Consider the following 27,088-nt stretch of genomic DNA (forward strand, 5'->3'; position numbering starts at 1 on the left):
TGGCTATAAGGAAGTGGGGAGAATGTGTCTTTATAATTTTTCAAAAGCTGTTTTTACAGTCAACTAATAAGGAAATCCAGATGTGCTCATTGTAAGATTTCAGTGGAAAAAAAAAAAGTCAAGCAAATGGTGGGATTTTAGCTTCTGTAGTAAATAATCACTTATAAAATGAAAGAAAATTGTTCTTTATAAGGCAAGGCAGAAGAGCAAGCATTTGCCTAAATCTCAGCTAGCTTAAACACATTTTATGAGGTTATAGGAATTGATGCCCCTAAATAAATGGTTAAGTATTATTTTTAAAAGTCTTTTCAGTTGAGCACTGACCTATGAACCAAGAGGGCATGGTTCGAGTCAGGGCACGTGCCTGAGTTCCGGGCTCAGTCCACAGAGGGTGTGCAGGAGGAAGCCAATCAATGATTTTCTCTCATCATTGATGTTTTGCGCTCTCTCTCTCTCTCTCTCTCTCTCTCTCTCTCTCTCTCTCTCTCTCTCTCCCTTCCTCTCTGAAATAGAAATATATTTTTTAAAAAGTATTTTCACTCATTTTTTCATTCATAAATTGATCATGCCTTAAATGTTTTGATTGAAAAAGGCACACTAATAGCTACATAAAAATTATTTTAAACAACCATGATTTGTTCAATAATGCTATGTAATGACCTGCCAGGATTTATAATACACTTTCTCTGGACATACCCCTACATTACAGAAAAGCAAGTTTGGATGGGGTAAAAGCAAGAAATGTAATATAATAAAGTGTGCTCATAAAAATTCCATATGGGGATTCAGGGAGGTAAAAACTAAGAAACATAAGCAAGCCAAAAACCAGCCGAGGAGAGTCAGATTAAAACTAGCAATAGATGAGATTCAGGGAATGGTTTTCCATGAGCCCATAAATATTTAAGAAGCAGCAGAGTACCCTATAGTAGACCTCTGGCGGACTTAGGACTTATTTTCCTATGACCTGCTTTGCTGTCATTTAAAATGTAATAGCTGAAGCCAGTTTGGCTCAGTGGATAGAGCATTGGCCTGCGGACTGAAAGGTCCCAGGTTCGATTATGTACCTGGGTTGTGGACACATTCCCAGTGGGGAGTGTGCAGGAGGCAGCTGGTCGATGTTTCTCTCTCGTCAATGTTTCTAACTCTCTGTCTCTCTCCCTTCCTCTCTGTAAAAAATCAATAAAATATATTAAAAAAAATAAAAAATAAATAAAATAAGAGATAATAATAATTTCTTTAGAAACTTAGGCCATGCTGGGGAGTAGAATGTCCCCAGGTTCAGGAAGCAAAGTGACTTTCTCTGCTTAGAGACTGGAAGTTCTAATCCATCCCATCTATTTCCTTGCAGACAAGGTCACAGCCTGGATATGGCCTCAGAGATCCATATGCCAGGCCCAATCTGCCTCATTGAGAACATCGAAGGGAAACTGGTAGTTAATCAGGAAGCTTTGGAGATCCTCTCTGCCATCACCCAGCCCCTTGTTGTGGTGGCTATTGTGGGCCTCTACCGCACTGGCAAATCCTACCTGATGAACAAACTGGCTGGGCAGAATGAGGGTGAGTGACAACAGCTAAGCTCTGCCGAGTCGTCCTTTTCACCCACACTCCCAGCATGAGTACAGAGTATGAGGAGAGAAAGTTAGAGATGGGCAGGAATATTGAAAAGGTAATGTCTGGGCCATAGCTGGCTAATTATCTTCTTGGAGGTAAAGGACAGAGGTCTGTTTCTGAAATATCACTTCTTTTTATTTTACTTAATAGCTTCTTGGAAAAAGCAAAATGTTTTCTAATCATAAAGAGGAAGACATCAATAAAACAACATATCTATATATATAAAAGCCTAAGCAACCATCACAACTGAATGGATGACTGAACAGGCTGCGTGGGGAGACTAGATCGGCAGGGGGGGTTAGTGAGGGGCAACCAAATGACTGAGCAGCAGGCTGCATGGGGCGACCAGGTCTGCAGAGGGGGCAGTAGGGGTGACCAGGCCTGCAGGGGGGCAGTTAGGGGCATTCAGGCAGGCAGTCAGGTGAGCAATTAGGAGCCAGTGGTCCCGGATTGTGAGAGGGATGTCTGACTGCCGGTTTAGGCCCGATCTTGGGGATCGGGCCTAAACCGGCAGTCAGACATCCCTGAGGGGTCCCGGATTGGAGAGGCTGCAGGCTGGGCTGAAGGGACCCCCCCACACACCATGCATGAATTTTGTGCATCAGGCCTCTACTATATATATCAAATTATAAACTATTAAAATTTTAGTAGCATAACATTCTTGTTTAAAAAAATCATCAAGTTTTCAACCTGTGGTGCCTGATACTCTTATTTTCCCATCTCTCTATTGCAGTTCAGATCAATAATGGTTATTCTTTGCTCCATCTCCACGTCTTGCTCTCCTTAAGCCCTAGCTCATTTGTCAAGAACATCTCTAATTTCCAGATCCCTCATCTATTACAACCTCTGTACTCCCCCTGCAGGCTTCTCTGTTGGATCCACGGTGCAGTCTCACACCAAGGGAATCTGGATGTGGTGTGTGCCTCATCCAGAGGAACCAAATCACACCCTGGTTCTGCTGGACACCGAGGGACTGGGAGATGTAGAGAAGGTGAGGAACAAGGATTCCTTTTTCATCAGCCTTCTCATCTCTGAACATTCTTTACAGAGGCTTTTTTTTTTTTTGGTACTTCCACTTGAACAGAGTATATCTGTATTTCCCTTTCTATATTTAATAGTCAAAGTTTGGAAACCTGAAGTGAGAAAAATATTTCTAAGCCAAAGTCATGTTGGAGAGACTCCACTAATGTGGGGCTAGACCATTAACCAAAATGCAGAAAGACAGTGCAAATAAAAGCACTGTCCCAAGTCTGATCCTGCAGAGAATAATGATTAGTACTCAGCTCTGGCTCAGAGTTCAAATTGGGGCTCTGGCAGCTGTAGCACTCTGACTTTGACACAAGTAAATCTCCTTAAATCTTTGATTTTCCTTTGGTCTTACCTATCTTATCATTTGAACATACATGAGCTTTTCCCACCTCTTTGCTGTTAAGTGTTTATTTAACAACCAGCCTCCTGGGGGTGGGGAAGTTGAAAAAGCCTTGACTTGTAGTACTTGCCGATAATGTAAATGCCTCACCATAGCTAAGTCCAAGTTCCCAAAGTGAAGTCAGGAAACCCAGGGTTTGGAATTTCACAGTGAGCTCACAGTCAGCTCCTGTGGGCTGGTGTAAGCTGGCTCTAGCACACAACTGGATCTTTCCCTTGAACTTCCCTGTTTTTTAGTTTTTGTTTTGCTTTTGATTTAATATGAATTCATATGGTCCACCTCAATTTGTGCTTTAGTTTCCTCATTGGTAACATGGAGATAGTTATAAATTTATCCTACAGCGTTGTTTTGAGTACTAGATAAGATAATATAGACTGCCTTGTGTATAATAAATGCTCAGACCACACTATCCCAGGCAGAATGCTTAATTTCAACATCAGCCTGGAAGCTCGCCCAGAGGGTGTCTGCGGAAGGGCCATGCAGCAGAACTCCAGACCCACAGAGGGGTCTGAACAGATCACCCAGCAGTGAATCTGAGGGTCAGATTATTCTCTGAAAGAACTTTCAGCAGAGAGCAGGTTGGGGGCCAGACAGTGTGCCCTAGGAAAGAGGCGCCACCCTCCCCACCTCCCACAAAGAGGAGGCGCCCCCTCCCCCACTTGTGGAATGACTCTGAGCTGGAAATCTGCCCCTGGGGAATGGACATCTGGCCTGGTGGGAGCCTGGGCAGATGCCCTTCCTAGCGAGAGCCAGCTGTGCTGAAAGATTAGAGAGCCAAGCGGGGCTGGGGTGTTTTTGTTTGTTTTTTATCCCCTCCTGTTTGAGGTAGGGACAAGGGGGTGCCAGTGACACAGGCAGAGCTGAGGCATTAGGAGGAGAGGAAGTGCCTGCCTATCCCTTCTATAAGCTAAGAACACCACCCCCAACAGCAGTCTGTTTAAATCATACTAACCAGGACCACTCCCCACAGAGTCCAGTTCCCTGGGGAAAGAGAGAGCAGACCTGAAGCTGACTCAGCCCCTGGGCTAGGGAGGCCCCGCTCACCGACTACATGGGGTTCTGCCCTGCAGGGCTTCGGTCAGGTTGCCCAGGGCCAGGCAGGGACAGCAATTCTCCAGAGAACTGCCAGGGAGGCCTGAGGCCTCACACCAAGTGGCCAGATCCAATAACATTGGAGTAAAATCCAGCAAGCTTCACAAATAGCAAATGTAAAAGTTTTTTTTGTTTTTGGGAGGTTTGGTTTTTCTTCTTCTTTTCTTTCTCTCTTTTTTTTCATATTCTCTTATTGTTATCTTTCATTTCAGTCTATTTTTTTCTCTTTCTCTTTACTTTTAGGAAATTTTTAATTTAATTTTTTTCCTTTCTCTTTTCTTACCCAGTTTTCTTTTCCTATTCTATATTTTATTTTACTCATTATTATTACTTTTTAGGTTATTATTATTTTATACATTTTCTTCTATCTTTATTTATTTATTAAATTTTATTTTATTGTTTAAAGTATTACAAATAGTAGTACATATGTCTCCTTTTTCCTCCCATTGACCTCCCCCGGCCTCCCCTACCCCCTGGCACATACCCTCTCCGCTTCCCCCTCCACCCCGTGTCTTGTGTCCGCTTGTTACGCTTATATGCATGTATACAAGTCCTTTGGTTGATCTCTTACCCCCCTCTGCAACCCTCCCCGGCCTTCCCCCTGTAGTTTGACAGTCTGTTTGATGCTTCTTTGCCTCTGTATCTATTATTGTTCATCAGTTTATAATCAATAATAAAAGGCCAAGAGGCGTCATGACCAAAACAAGCAAACGACTGGTCACCATGAGGTGGCATTGACCACCTCAGCCTGGGTCCTGTGGGTGGTGGTGGTGGCCGGAGTGAAGCAGCCCCAGTCCCGGATGCCTGGCGGAGACCAGACAAAGCAGCCTGGGTCCCGGGTGCTTGGTAACAGCCATTGTAAAGCTGTCCGGTCCTGGGTGCTGGAGGGAAGCCGATGCCGGCATCCAGGGAAAGGAAGGCCTATTCTTGCACGAATCTTTGTGCATTGGGCCTCTACTGTTCTTTATATTCCACAAATGAGAGATCATGTGGTATTTATCTTTCACTGACTGGCTTATTTTACTTAGCATAATGTTCTCCAGTTCCATCCATGCTGTTGCAAATGATGAGAATTCCTTCTTTTTTACAGCAGTTTAGTACAGTGGGGCCTTGACTTACGAGTTTAATTCATTCCGTGTTGGAGCTCATAACTCAGATTACTCGTATGTCAAATCAATTGTGAATGAGTGAGACACCTGATGCTGGGCTGATGTTGTGGCGTTCACTATGACGTTCGCTGCGCCAACTAGCAGTGGGGTATCTGAAGCTGGCTCGTAACCCGAATTTTAGCTCGCAATTCAAAGCAAAAAATCGGCTGAGAGATGGCTCGTATCTCGAAAAACTCATTAGTCTGGACACTCGTAAGTCAAGGCCCCACTGTATTACATGGTGTAGATGTACCACAATTTTCTAATCCACTCATCTGCTGATGGGCACTTAGGCTGTTTCCAAATCTTAGCTATTGTAAATTGTGCTGCTATGAACATAAGGGTGCATATGTCCTTTCTGATTGGTGTTTCTGTTTTTTTGGGATATAATCCTAGAAGTGAGATCACTGGGTCAAATGGAAGTTTCATTTTTAATTTTTTGAGGAAACACCATACTGTTTTCTGTTTTCCACAGTGGCTGCACCAGTCTGCATTCCCACCAGCAGTGAAGGAGGGTTCCTCCCCTGCCGCCACACCCCTCCCCCGCCTCCCGCCCCCCCCCCCCCCCCCCCCCCCCGCCGCATCCTCTCCAGCACTTGTTGTTTGTTGATTTGTTGATGATAGCCATTCTGACAAGTGTAAGATAGTACCTCATTGTTGTTTTGATTTGCACCTCTCAGATGATTAGTGACTTTAAGCATGTTTTCATATATCTCTTGGCTTCTGTATGTCTTCTTTCAAAAAGTGTCTATTTAGGTCCTTTGACCATCTTTTGATTGGATTGTTTATCTTTCTTTTGTTAAGTTGTATGAATTCCCTATAAATGTTAGAGATTAAACCTTTATTGGTGGGTGATAACATTGGCAAATATGTTCTCCCATGCAGTGGGCCTTCTTGTTGTTTTGTTGATGGTTTCTTTTGCTGTGCAGAAACTTTTTATTTTGATGTAGTCCCATTTGTTTATTTTCTCCTTAGTTTCCATTTCCCTAGGAGCTGTATCGGTAAAGATATTGCTTCAGCATATGTCAGATTTTGTTGCCTTTGGATTCCTCTAGTATTTTTATGGTTTCCAGTCTTACATTTAAGTCCTTTATACATTTTGAGTTTATTTTTGTGTATGGTATAAGTTGGTAGTCTAGTTTCATTTTTTTGAAAGTATCTGTCCAATTTTCCCAACATTGGAAGAGACTGTCTTGACTACACCATTTATTGAAGAGACTGTCTTGACTACATTGTATGCTCTTGCCTTCTTTGTCAAATATTGAGCATAGTGGCTTGTGTTAATTTCTGGGTTCTCTGTTCTGTTCCACTGGTCTATGCCTCTTCTTGTGCCAGTACCAGGCAGTTTTGAGAACAGTAGCTTTGTAGTATAGCTTGGTATCTGGTAATGTGATCCTTCTAACATTGTTCTTCTTTCTCAAGATTGATGCAGCTATTTGGGGTCTTTTTATATTCCAGATGAATTTTTGGATAGTTTTTTCTAGGTCTTTGTAGTATGCCATTGGTTTTTTAATGGGGATTGCATTGAATTTATAGATTGCTTTGGGTAGTATGGATATTTTAATGATGTCGATTCTACCAATCCATGAACATGGTATATTCTTCCATTTGTTCATGTCTTCCTCTATCTCTTTTTTAAGAGTCCTGGAATTTGCCTAGTACAGGTCCTTTATCTCCTTGGTTAAATTTATTCCTAGGTATTTTAACAGTTTTTATTGCAATGGTAAATGGGATTGCTTTTTTAGTTTCTCTTTATGTGAGTTCATTATTGGTGTATAGAAAAGCGATAGATTTCTCCGTGTTAATTTTGTATCCTGCTACATTGCCAAATTCATTTATTAAATCTATTAAATTTTTGATGGAGTCTTTGGGGTTTTCTATGTACAATATCAAACCATCCACGAATAAGGGCAGTCTTACTTCTTTTTTTCCAATTTGAATGCCTTTTATTTCTTCTTCTTGTCTAATCACAATGGCTAATACTTTCAGTCGAATAGGAGTGGTGAGAGGGGGTATCCCTGTCTTGTTCCTGTTCTTAGGGGAAATGGTTTTAGTTTTTACCCATTGAGTATGATGTTGGCAGTGGGTTTGTCATATATAGCTTTTAGTATGTTGAGGTATGATCCTTCTATTTCCAACTTGCTAAGACTTTTTACCAAGAATGGGTGTTGGATTTTCTGCATCAATGGATATGATTATATGGTTTTTATCTCTCAGTTTGTTTATGTGGTGTACCATATTTATTGATTTGTGGATATTGTACCATCCTTGAATCCCCAGAATAAATTCCACTTGGTATGATCTTTTTAATGTAATACTGGATTCTATATGTGAGAATTTTGTTGAGAATTTTGGCATCTATGTTCAGGAGGGATATTGGCCTATAATTCTCTTTCTTTGTATTGTCTTTATCTGATTTTGGGATTAAGATAATGCTGGCTTTGTAGAAAGAACTTGGAAGTGTTCCTTCCTCTTGAATTTTTTGGAATAGTCTGAGGAAGATAGGTTTTATTTCTTCTTTGAATGTTTGATAAAACTTCTGTGAAGCCGTCTGATCCAGGGCATTTGTTTGTTGGAAGTTTTTTGATTACTACTTCAATATCCTCCATAAATATCAGCCTATTCAGATTTTTTGATTCCTCCTGGTTGAGTTTTGGAAGGTCATATTTTTCTAGGGATATGTCCATTTCTTCTAGGTTGACCGGTTTGTTGGAATAGAGATGCTCATACTATATATATATATATATTTATTTATTTATTTTTTCGATACTTTATATTTCGGTGGGGTCTGTTGTTATTTTGTCTCTTTCATTTCTGATTTTGTTTGTTTGGGTCCTCTCTCTTCGCTTCATGGAAATCCTGGCTAGAGGTTCATCAATCTTGTCTATTCTTTCAATGAACCAGCTCTTGGTTTCATTGATTTTTTTGTTGTTTTTTTTTTTTTTTTTGTCTCTATGTCATTTATTTTTGCTCTGATCTTTATTATCTCCTTCCTTCTACTCATTCTGTGCTTTTCTTGTTGCTCTCTTTCTAATTCTTCAAGTTGCAGAGTTAGATAGTTTATTACCAGTTTTTCTTGTTTTTTTGAGGTAGGCCTGTAATGCTATGAACATCCCTCTCAGGACTGCTTTCACTGTGTCCTAAAGATTTTGGATTGTTGTGTTTTAATTGTCATTCATTTCCAGGATGTATTTTATTTCTTCTTTGATCTTTGGTAATCCACTCATTGTTTAATAGTATGCTATTTAGCCTCCAAGTGTTTGAATTTTTGTGATTGTGTTTATTGTAGTTGATTTCTAATTTTATGCCATTGTTATCTGAGAAGATGCTTGATATGATTTCAATCTTCTTGAATTTGGAGAGACTGCCTGTGTCCCAATGTGTGGTCTATCTTAAAATGTCCCATGTGTACTTGAGAAGAATGTATATTCTGTAGTTTTAGGGTGGAATGTTCTAAAGATGTCGATTAAGTCTATCTGATCTAGTGAGCCATTTAGGATTGCTGTTTCTTTGCTAACTTTTTGTCTAGAGGATTTATCCAGTGATGTTAATGGGGTGATAAAGTCTCCTACTATGATTGTATTGCTGTTAATCTCTCCCTTGATATCTTCCAGAAGTTTTTTTATGTATTTGGGTGCTCCTGCATTGGGTGCATATATGTTTACCAGAGTTATATCCTCTTGTGGTATCAATCTATTTAGAATTATGAAGTGGCCTTCCTTGTCTCTTATGGTCTTCACTTTGAGGTTTAATTTGTCAGACATAAGTATTGCTACCCCAACTTTTTTTTTCATTTTCATTTACCTGATGGATATTTTTCCATCCCTTCACTTTCAGTCTGTATGAGTCCTTTGTTCTGAGGTGGGTCTTTTGTAGACAGCATACATATGGGTCATGTTTTCTTATCCATTCAGTCACTCAATGTCTTTTGATTGGAGCATTTAATCCATTTACATTTAATGTTATTATTGATAGGTACTTGTTTGTAGCCATTTCTGTACTTTATGCCTGTGTTCCTTCCTCCCTTTCTATTTCTTCTTTTTACATCACTCCCTTTAGTATTTCTTGCATTGCTGGCTTGGTAGTGATAAACTCCCTGATCATTTTTTTTTGTCTGCGAAGCTCCTGATTTCCCTTTCAATTTTGATTGATGGTTTTGCTGGATAGAGTATTCTTGGATTCAGTCCTTTGCTTTACATCACTTTGTATACTTCCTTCCATTCCCTTCTAGCTTGGTGTGTTTCTGTTGAGAAATCGTTTGATAATCTAAGGGGGGATCCTTTGTAGGTAACTCTCTCTCTCTTGCAGCCTTTAGGATTCTCTCTTTGTCCTGAACATTTGCCATTGTAATTATGATGTGCCTTGGTGTGGTTCTTTTGGTATTCATCTTGCTTGGGTCTCTTTGTACTTGTGTGACTTTTTTCTTCCCCATATCAGGGAAGTTTTCTGTCATAATTTCTTCAAATAGATTCTCTAATCCTTGGTGCTCTTCTTTTCCTTCTGGCACCCCTATTATATGAATGTTACTTCATTTCATGTTGTCCCAAAGCTCCCTTAGGCTCTCCTCCTGCTTTTTAATATTTTTTCTCTAGTTATTGTTCAAATTGGGCTTGTTTCTCTACTTTATCTTTTAACTCACTAATTCAGTCCTCCACTTCTTGTAGTCTACTGTTGAAACCTTCCACAGCATTTTTGATTGTAGCTATATGACTTTTGATTTCTTCCTGATTCTTCCATAGGTTGTTGATTTTCTCGTCCATCCGGTGTATGAACTGTATGACTATTACTCTGAATTCTTTTTCTGTCGTACTGCATGCCTCTGTTTCACTTATTTACTTTCTTGGAGATTTCTCTTTTTCTTTCCTCTGGGGATTGTTTCATTGTCTCCCCATTTTAACTATCACCAGAGGGTCCAAATGCCAAGTTGCAGGGGCCTGACCATGTGCAATGGGAGTGTCATGCCATGTGAGTGTCACTGAAGAGCTCCAAGGCATGTGGCACTAAGACATGTGGCTGCCATGGGTTGGTGGGAGCCACGCACACCAAAAATCAGAGTCACCAGCGCACAGTGCGGCCTCATTTGCGCACCTAGAATCAGGGACCCCACATGTGCCGCGCTGAAAAAAAAGTCCCTGTTGGTGTGCACCAAAAATCAGAGTCCCCTAGTGCACGCCAGGTGTCAGAGTCCCTGTACGCACGCACTGAGAATTGAGTATAGGAGTCTCTGTCTCTTGGTGTGGCCTCATGCCGAGAATCAGGGTCCCTGTGTGCATGTGTGCCAAGAATTGGAGTCACCAAGAATTGGATTCTCAGTGTGCGTCCACTGAGAATCAGGAATCGTGTGCACATACCATGAGAAACAGAGTCCCGGTGCACATGCGCTGAGAGTCAAGTCACAGGTGCTCAGTGCTGCCTCTCACATGGAGAATCATGGTCCCTGGTCTGCTTTGGGGGCTGGGTTGCACAGCTGCCCTGTGTCAGCGGGAGGCCCATTCCTATGCTGTGGGAAACAGAATCCCATGTGCATGTTACCAGAGTCAAAGTTAAGTTGCACAGCCGCCCTGAGTTGGCAGGTGACAGCTTGTGCGGAGTGGGTCTGGCAGGTCCTATGCTGTCGCAGCAGGCTGGCAGGGACGGGGATGGGCTCTGTGACTCACAGAAATCTGCGGCCAGGATGTCTGGAGTCTTGGTGTCCATGGGTCTGCAGCTGTGGTCGAAGGTCTTTGTCCTGAGTTGTTGGGTCCCGGCTTATGTCTGAGACCAGATTGGGTAGTGGTGAGGCTAGGATCCTAGACACAAGCAGTCCTGTTCTTTAAGATGGCATGGTCTCTGTGCCCATGCTGGCCACACTGGAGTGTCTGCGGTAGCAGCTGGGTTTTGCAGTCCAAGACTGCCCAGTCTGGCAGCCCCCCGGAAGACCCGCAGGATCTAACTGTCCTTAGCTCACACAAACACACATACACCACACACATCCACACACTCATCTATTGCTCCCTTACTCTCTCACATATTCTCCTTCCCTGCCTTCTTGTCAGTCACCACCTTTCAACCCCTTATCTTTTATTTTTTATAGTTATTCTATTTCTGGTCTCTTCCTTCATTGCTTTCATATTCGCTTTTTTCTTATTTAGTTCTTTTGGTCTGTAACGTCTAGTATTCTTTTTGCAGGGGGTGTTTTTTGTTTGTTTGTTGTTTTTTTTTTAAGTGGTTTTGATAGGGTTGTTTTTATTATTGTGACTGTTTTTAAAATATGTTGTTTTTGTGTTGTTTTGGGTTTGGTCTTGTTTTACCTTGTTTTGTTCTGTCAGCACCTTTATAACAGTTGGCATGCTTTGTCAGGGTTGAGACTCACAGTCAATAAGCCTGAGGGCTGAGCCTATCTACAAATGGGACAATAGCAGTCACGACCCAAATTCAACAGAAGAGCTCACATAACCCATACCATAGTCATTCCTAGAGCACCAGCTCAGAAGATCAAGGAGACTGCACCACTGGGTCCCACAGGACACCTACTACATAAGGCCACCATCCAAGACTGGGAGTCATAGCATACCTACCTAAAACAGCAATCTTGAGAAAGAATAGCAAAGTTGGAGGGATCACAATACTGGATATCAAATTATACTACAAAGCCACTGCAATCAAAACAATCTGGTACTGACACAAGAACAAATAGACCAATAGAACAGAACAGAGACCCCAGAAATCAACCTGTACCATTATGGTCAATTTTTTTAATCATTGCCTAAGGATATCTTTTTCCTTTGCTTTTCAGAGAGAGTAGAAGGGAAAGGGGCGGGGGGCAGAGAGAGACAGAGATACAGAGAGACAGAGACATAGAAACATCAATGTGAAAGAGACACATAGACTGGTTGCCTACCACACAAGCGTGACCAGGGGTAGAGAGAAAACCCACAAACAAGGTACATGCCCTTGACAGGGAATCAAACCCGAGACCCTTCAGTGCTGGGGCCAATGCTGAACCACTGAGCACACCAGCTAGGGCTGGTGAATTAATTTTTGAAAGGAGGCAAGAACATACAATGGAGTAAAGGCAGTATTTTCAATAAATGGTGTTGGGAAAATTGAACAGATACATGAAAAAAATATTAATCTAGACCACCAACTTAAACAATATACAAGAATAAACTCAAAATGGGTAAAAGACTTAAATGTAATTCAAGAAACCATAAAAGTCCAAGAAGATACCATATGCAGTAAAATCTCAGACATCTCATGTAGCAGAATTTTCTTACATCTTCTAGGGCAAGAGAAAGAAAAAAAAAAAAAATAAAACAAGTGAGACATCAAACTATAAAGCTTTTGCACAGAAAAAGAAGCCATCACCTAAATGAACCCAAGGTACCAAAGAAAAAATTAGTCAATAATACATCTGATAAGAGCTTAATTTCCAAAATATAAAAAGAACTCATATAATTCAACAAAAGGAAAACAATCCAGTTAAAAAATGGGCAACGGATCTGAATAGACACTTCTCCAAAGAGGACATACAGATGGCCAAGAGACATATGAAAAAATGCTCAATGTCAATAATCATCAGAGAGATGCAAATTAAAACTGTAATGAGGAACCACCTCACGCAGGCCAGAATGGCTACCATCAACAAATCAATAAACAACAACTGCTGGCGAGGATGCAGAGAAAAGGGAACACTCGTGCACTGCTGGTGGGAATGCAGACTGGTGCAGCCACTATGGAAAACAGTATGGAGTCTCCTCAAAAAGTAAAAAATGGAACTGCCGTTTGACCCACCAATCCTACTTCTGTAAATATATTCTAAGAATCCAAAAACACCAATCAGAAAGAATATATGCACCTTTATCTACAAAGCAGCATTCTTTACAATAGCTAAGATTTGGAAACAGCCCAAGTGCCCATCAGTAGGTTAGTGGATAAAAAACCTGTTGTATATTTACACAATGAAATACTATGCAGCTGTAAAAAAGGATCTCTTACCCTTTGCAAGAGCATGAATGGACCTAGAGACCATTATGCTAAGTGAAATAAGCCAGCCAGAGAAAGAAAAACATAGCATGATCTCACTTATATGTGGAATCTAAAGAACAAAATAAATTGATGAACTAAATAGGTCCAGAGGCATGGGTGCATGGAACAGACTGACAGATCTCAGAGAGGAGGGGAGTGGGTGGGGGGAAGGATGGAAAAAGATTAACCAAAGAACTTATATGCATACTAGTGGCCCGGTGCATGGAGTCATGAACATTGAAAGAAATTTTAATATCACTAGTCACCCTTTCTCCATAATAGAAGTGACAACCAAATTCACAATCGACAATGACAGATTGAAACATACACATGCAGTGGGTGTCAGCGAGAGCTTTATATGTATCATGCATGCACGAGTCAATTTAGCCTTTTATAGATATAGAATAAACTTGCTTAATTAGACCTGCTTTCTGATGTAGCTAAACTTTCTCCAGACCAGTGAAGTACCCCAACTTATCTTTCAGGTAACTGTCAGCAACACAGCAGTAAATATCAACATGAAGCAGATTATTATTGTAGATCACACAGGGAGAACAAAGTGTGAAATATTTAACTGTAGCAGTGTTTGACTATATTCTGTGCAGTGAGAAAACCTGAAGTCATTTTCAAGGTCCACTATTCCTTAACTTCTTTTCAGTTGGGCCAAGTTTCTAAGCTTTCTAAATCTCCATTTTCTGGCTAATGAAAAGAAAATAGGATTCCACTGAGTCTCCTATCTACCTACTCCAGGACTTCTGTGAAGATCAAATTAGATGAGGCATGGAAAAAGGCTTCACAGACATTTGGTTAAAGTGTAGAATGTTTGCACCTGGCTATAAAGTAAGTCGCATTCCTGGGCTGAAGAAACTCCAAGGAGGCTAGTTGCTAGGGAGAGGAACCCGGGCATTGCTACGTGATGTCATTACCCGGTGCCCACAGTGACTGTTTCCAGGATGGGCTGGGCTGTGGGCCACATTTTGCACCATGGAGTCTGTGTCGGCTGTGATTCGGTGGGTTGTTACTCCAAGGTGGTGGCAGGGCCTGTGTCCCACTTGGGGGAAGCTGAGTGTTGCTTTGTGGGCACCAGGTCTGCGGTGCCATTTCTCTGTAAATGGCCAGTGTGCATCATGGCAGCTCCTGGATTGAGCGTCTTCCCCCTGGGGGTCAGTGTGCATCATAGAGACCAGTTGGACAGTCAGACACTTAGCATATTAGCTTTTTATATATAGAGACTAGAGGCCTGGTGCACCGGGGGGGGGGGGGTGCATGCCTCAGCCTGGCCTGTGCCCTCTCACTGTCTGGGACCCCTTGGGGATTGACCACCTGCCAGCTTAGACCTGCTCCCTGGGGATTAGGCCTAAGCTGGCAGTTAGACACCCCTCTGGCAGCCCAAAAGCCTTCATGGGATGTCCACCTGCCAGCTTAGGTCCACAGTCAGACATCCTTAGCACTGCTGAGGAGTGGGGAGAGGCTCCCACCACCACTGCTGCACTCGCAGCCGACAGCCTGGCTTGTGGCTGAGTGGAGCTACCCGTCAGAGTGCACTGACCACTAGGGGTCAGCTCCTGCATTGAGTGTCTGCCCCCTGGTGGTCAATGCATGTTGTAGCGACTGGTCGTTCTGCTGTTAGGGTCAATTTGCATATTACCCTTTTATTATATAGGATATGCATAGTCTAAGGACACAGATAATAGTGTGGTTAAGGCCGGAGGTAGGGCGGGGTTTGGGTGGAGGGGGGAAGTGGGGTAAAAATAAGGGACATATGTGATATTACCAACAATAAAAAAAAACCTTTAAAAAAAGCATCAAATGATCTGGGATCCAGAGAGACAAGTCATCCCAAATCTAAGGAAAATACCATACAGTACATAAAATTTATGTACACTGAAATTTTATTTTACATAGAGTTTAATGCATGTTATATAATTGATTAATATTTATAAACAAATGAACTCCAGTTTAATCAAAACAAACTTTCATTTTTAGGTAGGTAGTCTTTTCCTTAAAAATTAATGTCCTTATATAACTCATTTGGAAAAACCTATACTATATTTGCCATTTTGTAAATATGATAGAATAATACTACATGTTGTATAAAGCTCCAAATTTCAGTGACTTTTTTTTTTTTTTTACAATTAAGTGCCTTTATTGCAAAGCTGCATATATTTTTAAATTAAAATAGAACATTTAAGAAGATAATAAAATATTACTGTTGACTTAGATTACCATATATAATGATGACCAAAGTCTGAGAAATGTAGGCTGATGAAAACAATCTGAGTCAAAGATACAACTCTTATGGACAGCATTTCTTTCACAGCTGCTAAGAGAGAATCGAACATTCTGTGACTATAGAGAAGCCCACATTTCTTGGTGAGTGCAGCAAGTCTTGTGTTCTTTACATGTGGAGGAATCGTCCAGCAGGAGCTGACCCCTGTGTACAGCATGTGGAGGAGGAGGAGTCCAGCCTAAGGATGCACCCCGGGTCTCAGGGATCGTCAGGTGGAGGTGGAAGCAGGCAGCACAGCTAGCAGCTTGAGAGGCCCATGTGGAGAGGAGGGAACAGCGCTGCTTTAGGACCCAGTTCCACCCCTGAGGAGGGGACCATCAGGGTGTGGCTCCTGGCATCCTGGCAGGTTTGGAACAGCAGCTTGTGAAGTGGAGATTTTCAAGGCCTATTCCAGGTACCTGAGGGTCTTTAGCATCTCCACCATCTCCTCCTCTTGTCTGGAGTGTTTGGATCTCTCTCCCTTCAGTTCGTGAACCAGGGATGTAATTTCCTGCTTCAGCGCCCAGTAGGTCGTGGTCACCTTTCTGCAAGTGTTGGCAAGCCAGGGCATATTTAATGACGCTTTCTCATGCCTGGCATTGCCTAAGATGACTCTATCCCCTTGCACTTCTCTTTAGCCGCGCTCAACTTAATGAGTTGGCATTTCTCCTCCATCTGTCCAGCCAGTGCCTTTGTCAGGTGCACTTCACATCTTACATAGGTGGACTCTGAACAGATGGAACAAATCTGATTATAAATACGAGACCCACCAAGAAGCCTTTGACAGATGGACACACCAATATCTCCCACTGGAGGACGTGGACAGGGAGGCGTGGACTCTGGCCATTGGGCAGCAGCCCCATAGCCTCCTCACCCAGCTTCCGAAGAAAGGGCCCTGAGCCCAGCTCTATAGAGGACCACAGCACCTTCATAGACCATCAATACAGGACAGCTGGGTCACCATGGAGCCTCTAGCCACAATAGAACTGATGACACCCCAATGTTCCACCTGGAACCAGCCAGCAAGGGCGACCCTCATTGGTCATTGGTGATATGGTTGAGATAGGGGAAGATTTGTAAAAACATGCCAAATGTCCAATGACATTCAATAGTCATTACCATGTATGTTTTTGTATCAGTATACATTAAAATATAGTGATAATAGCATAAAAAATTATCAGTGTTAATGACAGAACTATTCTATTCAAAGTGATATGTTTTTCACAATAATTTTTGTTTGTTCATTTAACCTTGTAGATCAGGGGCTTATTTTTAATAATTGCTCATCTGGGAATGCCATGAGACATGACTTAAATTTGTTTTTATTTCTAGGGTGACCAGAACAATGATACTCAGATCTTTGCACTGGCAATACTATTGAGTAGTACCTTTGTTTACAACACCATGAACAAAATTGACCAGAGGGCTCTTGATCTGTTGCAGTATCCTTTTATGATCCAGAATGGCACCAAAGCCAGAGAAAATTCTTCTATCCATCAGCTGTGTTTATGAACCTTTTGAATCAAACACAAAAATAAAAACGTGATAAACATTAAAAGTACAACAAAAACAGCTCATATACTTACTGATGTTATGAAGAATTGGTTACAACCAAAAGAGAACATAATGGTATAAGAATGTAAGGAATGCAATATGGGCTTAGATGCAGTCCTATTTCCAACCAGTTTTCCTTAATTATATCTCAGTTATGTAATAGAACTGTCAAATCAGCTCAGGACAGTTTCTCCACCTGATCTTGATGGAGTTGAAGATGCAGCTGATGCTGTGAGCTTCTGTCCAGACTTAGTGTGGACTCTGAGAGATTTCTACCTTTCCTTGGAAGCAGATGGGAGACACATCACAGCAGATGACTACCTGGAGAACTCATTGAAGCTGAAAGAAGGTAACAGGGACTTCAGTTCTGGAAAGAGAGAGAAAAGTAATATAAGAATACCAGAGGCCCAGTACATGAAATTCGTGCACTGAGGTAGGGATCAGGGGTGTCCCTCAGCCTAGTCTGCACCCTCTCCAATTCGGGACCCCTTGAGGGATGTCTGACTGCCAGTTTGGGCCCAATCCCACAGGCCTAAACTGCCCCCAACTGCCCTCCCCTGCAGGCCTGGGGAGGCAGGCAAGCGGTTGAGAGCCAGCAGTCCCAGATTGTGAGAGGGTGCCCTCCCCTGAAGGCCTGTTTGCCCTAACTGCCCTCTCCTGAAGGCCTGGTTGCCCCCAACTGTCCTGCCCTGCTGGCCCAGTCACCCCTAACTGCCCTCCCCTACAGGCCTCATCACCCACAACTGCCCTCCCCTACAGGCCTGGTCCCCCCCAACTGCCCTCCTCTACAGGCCTGGTTGCCCCTAACTGCCCTCCCCTGCTGGCCTGATCACCCCTAACTGCCTACCCCTGCAGGCCTGGTCCCTCCAACTGCCCTCCCTCCCTTACAGGCCCGATCTCCCCCAACTGCCCTTCCCTGCTAGCCTGGTCGCCCCTAACTGCCCTCCTCTACTGGCCTGATTGCCCACAACTGCCCTCCCCTGCCGGCCATCTGGTGGTGATCATCTTGTGCAAGGGCATGATGGTCAATTTGCATATTACCTCTTTATTTTATAGGATCTCTGTGTGTAAGTGGTTACATTTATAGTTTTCTATATTTAATCACTTGGTTAAAATGCCAAGTAAATAATGAACACTACTAATTTAAAGTGAACTAATAGATTCAATATGAGATTGTATTACTCAATGTTCTTGGAGCAAATTACCTTTCTTTCTTCCTTTCTCTGATGGGTTACCTTTTAACTTTTTGCTTAGAGTTTGTGGAGATGTGTTGAAATAGATAACATCACATTAAAGGCAAATTTATTCATGGGAAATACACTAAAATGAATGCTAGTTCTATACTAAATAAAGTCAATTTTTCCTTCCCCAGACACTGATGAAAATCATCAAAATTTCAATTTGCCCCGTCATTGCATACAGACATTCTTTGCAAGAAAGAAATGCTTTGTCTTTGACTCTCCCACTCACTGGAAGAAGCTTGCCCATCTTCCGACACTGCATAATGATGAACTGGATCCTGACTTTGTGCAACAAGTGGCAGATTTCTGTTCCTACATCTTTCACCATTCCAAGGCAAAAACTCTTTCAGGAGGCATCAAGGTCAATGGACCTCGTGAGTACCTTCCTTAGGATTTTCCTTCAACTCAACATAAAGAATGGGGCACTGTTAAAAGTTTCTCCTTTCACTGTCAATGTTGAAAATCCTTCATTAGTTACAACCAAGAAAATTATATACATCACATTATTAAGTTCCAATGGGTACCCAAAACATTCCTACTGATTTTTTAGTAATGCCTCTAATGTAGTATAAAATAGAAATACCATCTGAAGAAAAGATCAAGTTAAGGAGTTCTATTCATAAGTGGTCCATTGTTGGACTAGACCCAAAATACCAACTTCTGCGCATGGGCGACGAAGTTTCAGTCGCACTGTACGTGCGCGCCTACATGTGGTATTTTGTGGAAGAGCCACACTCAAGGGGCCAAAGAGCCGCATGTGGCTCGCAAGTTACAGTTTGCTGACCACTGGACTAGACCAACCACATGAGTTGGCAACATTTGTTCCATGAATATAGTGGATATCTATTATGTGTCACAGCCTTAGATAAGCACAAGATAACATATAGGTTCTCTGTAAAAATGGAACGTACTTGATATAAACATTAATTAAACAGAGGCTCAGGTTGTCTAGAGCTTTAAAGGAAATCTAAGCAAACATCTTGGACCAGATTTTTTTTATAAAGACACCATGCCTCAGAACTCTATGAATGATTGCTATACTCTTGAGCAATGATTTTCAACCAGTGTGCCTCAATAATTCTTAAAACATGTAATACCTGACTGTTTAGTCAGGGGCACTGACTTCATTTCCTTTAGAATGTCAAATAAAAATATGGCAATAGTCAACACAATAGCCAACCACTATGAATGATTCTAAATTATACCTATTTTTTTGTTAGATTGACAATAGAAAAACAAACATATTTTGGTGTGCAGCAGAATTTTAGTAATAGTGTATGTGTGCCATGAGATGAAAAAGGTTGAAAATCACTGTTCTAGAAGGATGGTGAATGCAAACAAAAGTATGCAAGGGATAAGGGAGACAAATAGGAAAGTTCTAACAAAGAGTAAAAGGTGAGCCAGTCTAATTTGCTCACTTTGTGTTTTTTCAGCTAATACTCATACCAGCTTTACATACTGAAGTGGAAGAGAAAAGGGAATTCTGAAGGAAAATGAAACCTGAGGAAGAGGGAAAGAAAGGAAAGAATAAAGAGGCAAAAAAGGCCTATAGCAATCTAATAAAATGAATAGGCATAACTTTAACCATTTCCTCATTTCTCAATAGAAAAAGGATGGCATTAGGATTATTATATACAGCTTGATGTTTCTCCTTTGAATACTTTCTTTTCCCAAAGAAAGATCTGGCTTCTTAGTCACACAATTTCTAAAAACAAAACAAAACAAGCAAACAAACAAAAAACATATTTTAGCCACTTGAACACTATGCAGAATACTGAAAAAGCTCAGGCAATGCATTGTCAAATTAACATTCTCAGAACTATCCAATTTTAGAGCATGCCCTCTTTTTCTGCAAATAATGCAAGCATCTCTTTCTCCTGTGAAGGTCTAGAAAGCCTGGTGCTAACCTATGTCAATGCCATCAGCAGTGGGAACCTGCCCTGCATGGAGAATGCAGTCTTGGCCTTGGCCCAAATCAAGAATTCAGCTGCAGTACAAAAGGCCATTGCCCACTATGACCAGCAGATGGCCCAGAAGGTGCAGCTCCCCACAGAAAACCTCCAAGAGCTGCTGGACCTGCACAGGACCTGTGAGAAGGAAGCCATCGAAATCTTCATCAATAATTCCTTCAAGGATGTGGACCAAAACTTCCAGAAGGAATTAGAGGTAATTAATATGCTTTGCCCTGGCTCCTGGGGCTTACATGTAATACAAGTATTGCTATGAAATGCAAAATGGGGACTTAAGAAAAGCAATTTTTACTAGACTGCAAAATAATGAATCTTACTTATATGAACAAGATATCACTTTTATTCTGACAACAAACAAACAAGCAACATGTAACTACTCTGGGTTGTATGGATTTTAATACTTTCACACACACACAACTCACCATGTTACACCCATGAACTAATTTTTTAAATTAATCTTATTCTTTAAAAATTGCATTCATAAAGTATTAATTAACTTTTCTTTTATATTAATCTAGTACACAGAATTGCCAAATGGTTCTACTAAAATATCATGTCTCCAGGTTTAATAGTATCCACTCATATCATTCTAGCTAATTATTCCACTGCCCTTCCTTGTTGGGAATCCAAGGCCCAGGAAAATACAGAAACAAGGAATGGTCATAAATGAGTAGGTTGTATACAAAATTAGGGTCTGAGGTTAGATATCTGTAGTCTGAAGATCACATCTAAAGCAGACGTATCAAGAGAAATGAGTTTCAGGAGATTTGGAACACAAAACTAAAGTCATTTTTCTATACCATAACATCCTTGGACCTTTCCTAGGCTTGGTAGGGAGGATATAGTCTTGCTGTTGTTCTCTAGTTTCTAGAAAATCAATAGAGATTCTTTCTGAGAATCACTTGTAGAAATACTGAAGTATTGCTAACATCTTTTCCATGGGCTTTTGTCCCTTTGAAGACCCTGCTGGAAGCAAAGCAAGATGACTTTCGTAAGCAGAACTTGGAGGCATCATCAGATCGTTGCTCAGCTTTACTTCAAGATATCTTTGGTCCTCTAGAGGAATATGTGAAGCAGGGGGTTTACTCAAAGCCCGGAGGGCACCGCCTCTTCATTCAGAAGAGAGAAGAGCTGAAGGCAAAGTACTATGAGGAGCCCAGGAAAGGAATACAGGTGTTCCTTGTTTCAAGCATTAATTGTGGGAAATTGTTCGGGGTTTGGAGTGGGGAAGGGCTTCTTTCAAAATCCAGTGAAGACAGGAAGAAAGTATTTATACTCTAATGATAGCTGTAGGATTAAACTGAACTATGACCATAATCACCAGACTTTTACTGCAACCATCAACATTCACTGCAACAAAGGGACTTTTTTGGCTACATAGGACAGAATTGCAGTAATTGAAACGAACAGGAAAAAAGTAATTCATTGGCTTACATAAAACATTTAAATTTAGTTGCAACTACAGCTACATTCAGGAATTTAAACAATGTCATCAATTTCCCCCTTCCTTTTTTTCTTTCCAACTCCCACTTAGTTTTCTGTTCTGTTTTCCTAATGGCTTCATTCTCAGGCATGGCAGCAAAGAGGACACCAACATCTCCAAGCTTAACTAGATCTTTTGCCCTCAGTCTCAGAGGAGAGAGAGCATTTCCCCAGCACCCGTATCTGTCTCTAAAACATCCATGTTGAGCATTTTCTCACCTGCACCAAATTCTTTTGTACCCAGTGAATTTGGGTGCTCTGATGAGCCAGCCCAGAGTTTGTGCCCACTCCTGTGAAAAAGAGGCTTGATTGACAGTTCCACGGAGTGCACGCTGAGCAGTTCTGGGGAGGAAAAGATGCTGGGAAGAAAAATAAATAAAAAGGTTTACAACATGCCCAATCACCGTTTCCTACTTTTAACTTCATGGCTTTGGGGTCCTAGGCTGAAGAAGCTTTGCAGAACTATTTGCAGTCCAAGGAGTCCGTGAGTGATGCCATTCTATACACAGACCTGGTTTTCACCGCCAAGGAAAAGGAGAGGAAAGGTGAGAAGAAAATGGAAGAAATGCAAGATAGAACTTTCTGTACATTTTCAATTAATTTGGCCTGGCTTACCTGGGATCTTAAACTAGAGCAAGAACGGCAAAGATGACTTTTAGCTCGTCAAGCTTTATCTGGGTGGGTGTGTACTGTCATCTGAAAAGGCAAAATGGCCCCAGAGAATTTTCTCTATGAAGTAATAATAAGCAATAAGCAATAAGAACAGGAGACAGAAGGAAGGGACACTTTAATCCTAGAGGAGTTTGTCATTTTCTTCTTTCTTAGAAGCATATTTGAAAGCAGAGGCTGAAGCACGAAGGTTGGAGGAGATTCAAAGGCAGAACCAGCAAATGATGGAGGAGAGGGAGAGACAGCATCAGGAGCAACTGAGACAAATGGAGATACACAGAGCCCAACAGCTGGCACAAGAACAGATGGCTTGGGAACATTAGCTCCAGGTATACTTACCCGTTATTTCATCTCACCATTTTAATCACATCTCCCTCTTTGTATTGATAAGAGCACGAAACTATAACAAAGAGGGAGAGACAGCATAACTTTATGGCTCAGGGCAAGGACTCTGGAGTCAGACAGCCTGGTAAGAATCCTAGCTCCACATCTTACTAAATATATGGTTTGGGCAAGTTATATGTCCCTTCTGTGCCTTAGTTTCCACTTGTGGAAAATGGAGACAGTATTAACACTTCTTTTACAGGGTAATTTAATAATTATGTGAGTAAATATTTGTGTTTAGATTAGTGCTGAGCACAGAATAAGCACTTCACTTCGTTAAATAAGGATATTTCTAACTCACAGCAGTTAATTTTTTTTTTTGTTAAGTGGTTAATTGCTATAGACAATCTTTTCCTTTGGTCATAGATTACTTTGTTAAATTGATTTCATATTACTGTGTCTATGTCCCTGCCTCAATTGTCACTGGTTCTGAGGCTTTTAACTTGCAGGGTTTGTTTCATTCAAGCCCTCAATAAGCAGTAGTTCCTACGTAGCAAGTAGTGTACAAAGTACTTTATGCGCATTCTCTCATCTAATCTGTTCATTGTGAAGCAGAACCATTATGTCTCCTTAAAAACACTAGGTTCCAAAGAGATAACTAAATGTCATATCACACAGCCTAGAAAGTTATCCAAACTGCTTTCCCAGAGAATGAGAACTGCAGTGGTTTTTATTCTGCAAACCTAGTATGAATTCTTATGTGAACACTTCCCCCAGGGTGACCAGTCTACCTGTAGGTCCTAGTTTTCCAGAAGCTCCAAGACATTTTCGTGAATATAGATCTACACTAAAGAGCAGATGGTCAACCTGGGGTTCTTGCTCTCCTCAGTCTTTCATCCACTCCTGCCCTATAACTGTGGAGACTGGAAACAAATTCCCTGGTCTAAGGCTCAGACGCCTCACCTGATTGTGGTTGTCACTTAGACACCCAGTTGTTGTATTAGCCTTTCCTCAAAGCATTAGATCTGACATTCCTCTGTGTAGAAATGAAAACTGAAGTCAAGATGTCACTCAGATTGCCCAAGGAGGAAGGGAGAAGGGACCTCAGGATGCAATTCTTGAAACACCAATCCTTCAGGAATTGAGAGATGGTGATGTCTCTGCAGCTAGAGAAAGAGATATGGGAGAATTATTCAGGTAGGAAACCAATCATGAGAGGTAAACTGGGCATGAATAAAAAGGAGAATTTAGGGACTGGCCTTTGTTACCGATGGCTTAAAATAAGTGAGGCTATGCCCTAGCCAGTTTGGCTCAGTGGATAGAGCATTGGCCTATAGACTGAAGGGTCCTAGGTTCGATTCTGGTCAAGGGCACATGCCAGGTTGTGGGCTCGATTCCTAGTAGGGGGCATGCAGGAGGCAGCTGATCAATCATTCTCATCACTGATGTTTCTGTCTCTTTCTCCCTTTCCCGCCCTCTCTGAAATAAATAAAAAATATATTTAAAAAAATAAGTGAGGATACTCAATGATTTTGGCTTATCCTCCCCACCCCGCACTCCCAGTGATGTGGACATTACTTTTTGTTAAGCTCTTTAGTTTTATTTGTCACTCTTCGGGAAGTGGCTGTAAAGCAGAGGGAGAGAGAACAGTCTGAAATGAGAAGACTTCAGAATGAGATTCAGCAACTACAGCAAGCAAAATCACGAAATGATGATTGTATCTTACTCTAAAGCTAAACATCTGAACTTCTTTTCATGTTCACTTTTCACTGAAGATAGAAAGAAACAAGACACTATAAAACATGGGACAATTACCATTTAAATAAATGTTATAATAATTATATCAAACTTTTGTATTGTTATAAAGTTATGATGCCCATAATTGGTAAAATGTGCATTTCAATAGTTTCAATGATGATTACTTCCTTGAAAAGATTATGAATTGTATAACTAAGAACATTTGATCATTTTCTCTTCTACCTCAATGCCATCCCTCTAATTTTCTCAGGGGGGATTGAAAGTGACCTAGGGGGTGTGTGATTCACAATATGCTCAGTCAAATGGGACTTGATCAACATCTTGAACTCACTAAGGTGGGCAGCACTCTTGTCAAGTGGTCATGTGCTGGATGCCATTGCAGGGAGTCATCACTTTACCTAGCTTCTTAGCAGCGACAATGTTCGGCTCTCAACTGTGTGGAGGAAGTCAGTCTATGGGAAGTGATGTGACTACTGGTCATGCTCAGTAGAGATTGCTTAGAGAGAGTCTAAACTGTAAGCAAATAACACTATAACGAAATAGAGTTGCTCTAGAGAAGTTAGAAAGAGCTTTGGGTATGGAAATTGTGTCATAGGCCAAAGAGCTAAAGAAGCCTTTCCTTTATGTTATCCTCATCAAGGGCATAATTTAAACAGGGCTTTTTATATCTGTTAGGTCGGAGAGAGCCCAGGATCGGATACATGCAGATTTGTGACGAGATAATGGACCCTCCTGGAATTTCTAACAGATCATCATGCCAGACACAGATACCGGCTCCTCCCTGGTATCCACGATGACCCCCACACAGATACTGACTCCTTCCTGAATACCCTGCTGACTCCTGCGGCGGGAACTTCCTCAGCAGCTGAATACCATGATGACTCCCATGGCGGGAGCCTCCTCAGCTCATGCCCCCACCCCTCATTAAACACCTGTATAAAAAAGAAGCCCTTCACTCCCTGTTGGTGCAAATCCACTGGCCCTGTCTTTGGGGTTCCTGGGTCACCCAGGGACAACGATTAAAATCTTTCCTTTTCTTTTTTTTCTGATTGACTCAGCTCTCTTTATTTCCTACGCCGCCTTCTGAGCCACCTAACAATATCAAAAAGCAGTTTATACTGAATTAAATGATTGTGTGCTGTGTCTTTATAATCCTTTAGAGCCTATAAATAAATTGTCTAAGGAATGCTAGATAATGTGCCAAAATATCTGATGGGGCTCATTTTATTTTATGATTGCTTATAATGTTAACGTTAAACAATCTCAATTTTTTTGCAATCATATATGAAAACCTACTGATTTTTCTTAATATTTGTAATTTGTATACATATATATTTGTACATATTTTTAAACATAAAGAACCATAAAAAGTTTTAAATAACTCTACCACTTTGTTTCCCCAATTGTGAAAAGTCTATGGGGAGGCCTCCTGAATTGCTCTATGGAGATTAAGAATTACTCTAAAGAGTGAAAATAAAACACATTTTATTACATATTTTTATTTGCTTTCTGTTTCTTTGTTTTATCTCCAGTAAAATAGGCTTCAAAAGTTATAGAATCATTACACAAATCTCTCTATTTTTTTAAAAATTTTTTTTATTGTCTAAAGTTTTACATATGTCTCCTTTTTCCCCAATTGACCCCCCCACCTCCTACCCCCCTCCCAGCCATTCCCACCCAGGGCAAGCCTCCACTGCCCCAGTGTCTGTGTCCATTGATTATGCTAATATGCACGTATACAAATCCTTTGGTTGCTCTCTAACCACCCCCCCCATAAATCTCTATTTATATTCCCCTTAAATTGCTTACTTATTTGTATAAGGAATTTCCCAGTTGAGTTATATCATAGGAACTTAAGCTTTTTTAGTTGCTCAAAATATAATTTACTTATTTACAAAAGAAAATGATAAATTTTAATCTTTGTCTTTTTTTCTGTTCTTAAGAGATGTTCATTATGCTGACTTCCCATATCAATAGGCTTGGTGGTGCTCAACTGTATGTCTAGATTTAAACTGAACTTCAGAAAGTACCAAAGGCCACAGCATGCTCGCCTGAGCATTTGCTTAACAGTACCCTATAATAGCCTTTGCGAGCTGTATAACTCATAAAAGATACAATAAAGTACATCTTAATATCCAAGGAAATGCCTGGTTGAAAAGAACAACACTATCTTCAAAATAAATACCAAATTTATTACTACCTCTGTTATAGAAATTCAAAACACACACACACACACTCACACACACACACACAACTTGAGACTAAGAAAAATCGTCAGTTATCTAAGGTTCCAAGCTTGGTACTATTAACTTAGACCATATTACATATCATCTGATTTCCAGCTCAATAATTCCATTTTATCTTCAGGGAAAAAATAAAGTTTTTCTCCTTCCATTAGACCCTACAGAGGTGCATGTTGCTTTCACCAGTGGTTTACATCACATTCTTTCCTGCCACCATTTCTGGCTCCCACTCATCCCCAAATATTTTGATCTCATATGACTCTCTTATGAGATGGTCATCAGGTACAAAAT

At 41.1% G+C, this 27,088-nt stretch overlaps 1 protein-coding gene and 1 long non-coding RNA gene across 6 annotated transcripts in view; one reads left to right on the plus strand and one right to left on the minus strand.

Annotated features, from left to right (window-relative positions):
• Nucleotides 1-26,012, plus strand: part of LOC118676656 (guanylate-binding protein 5-like) — a 53,054-nt gene extending 27,042 nt beyond the window's left edge. For 4 of the 5 annotated variants that reach the window (XM_036350902.1, XM_036350905.1, XM_036350904.1 and 1 more), the window contains 10 exons: nt 1,349-1,557; nt 2,475-2,602; nt 16,889-16,998; nt 17,263-17,459; nt 18,483-18,725; nt 20,237-20,517; nt 21,282-21,494; nt 22,246-22,348; nt 22,629-22,801; nt 25,230-26,012. In XM_036350902.1, coding sequence (XP_036206795.1) covers nt 1,368-1,557; nt 2,475-2,602; nt 16,889-16,998; nt 17,263-17,459; nt 18,483-18,725; nt 20,237-20,517; nt 21,282-21,494; nt 22,246-22,348; nt 22,629-22,795 — 1,632 coding nt within the window. In that variant the 5' untranslated portion in view covers nt 1,349-1,367 and the 3' untranslated portion in view covers nt 22,796-22,801; nt 25,230-26,012. The other variant, XM_036350906.1, reaches the window with a different exon arrangement.
• On the minus strand, nt 16,975-23,827 carry LOC118676668. The gene is made up of 4 exons (XR_004974180.1): nt 23,760-23,827; nt 22,023-22,162; nt 17,307-17,477; nt 16,975-17,070 (listed from the first exon to the last, which is right to left on the minus strand). It is a non-coding gene; the product is annotated as an uncharacterized LOC118676668 (long non-coding RNA).
• Nucleotides 26,013-27,088: the final 1,076 nt, after the last annotated feature.

This window comes from Myotis myotis, unplaced genomic scaffold (assembly GCF_014108235.1).
Source record: "Myotis myotis isolate mMyoMyo1 unplaced genomic scaffold, mMyoMyo1.p scaffold_m19_p_2, whole genome shotgun sequence".
In the NCBI taxonomy this organism is placed as follows: domain Eukaryota; kingdom Metazoa; phylum Chordata; class Mammalia; order Chiroptera; family Vespertilionidae; genus Myotis; species Myotis myotis.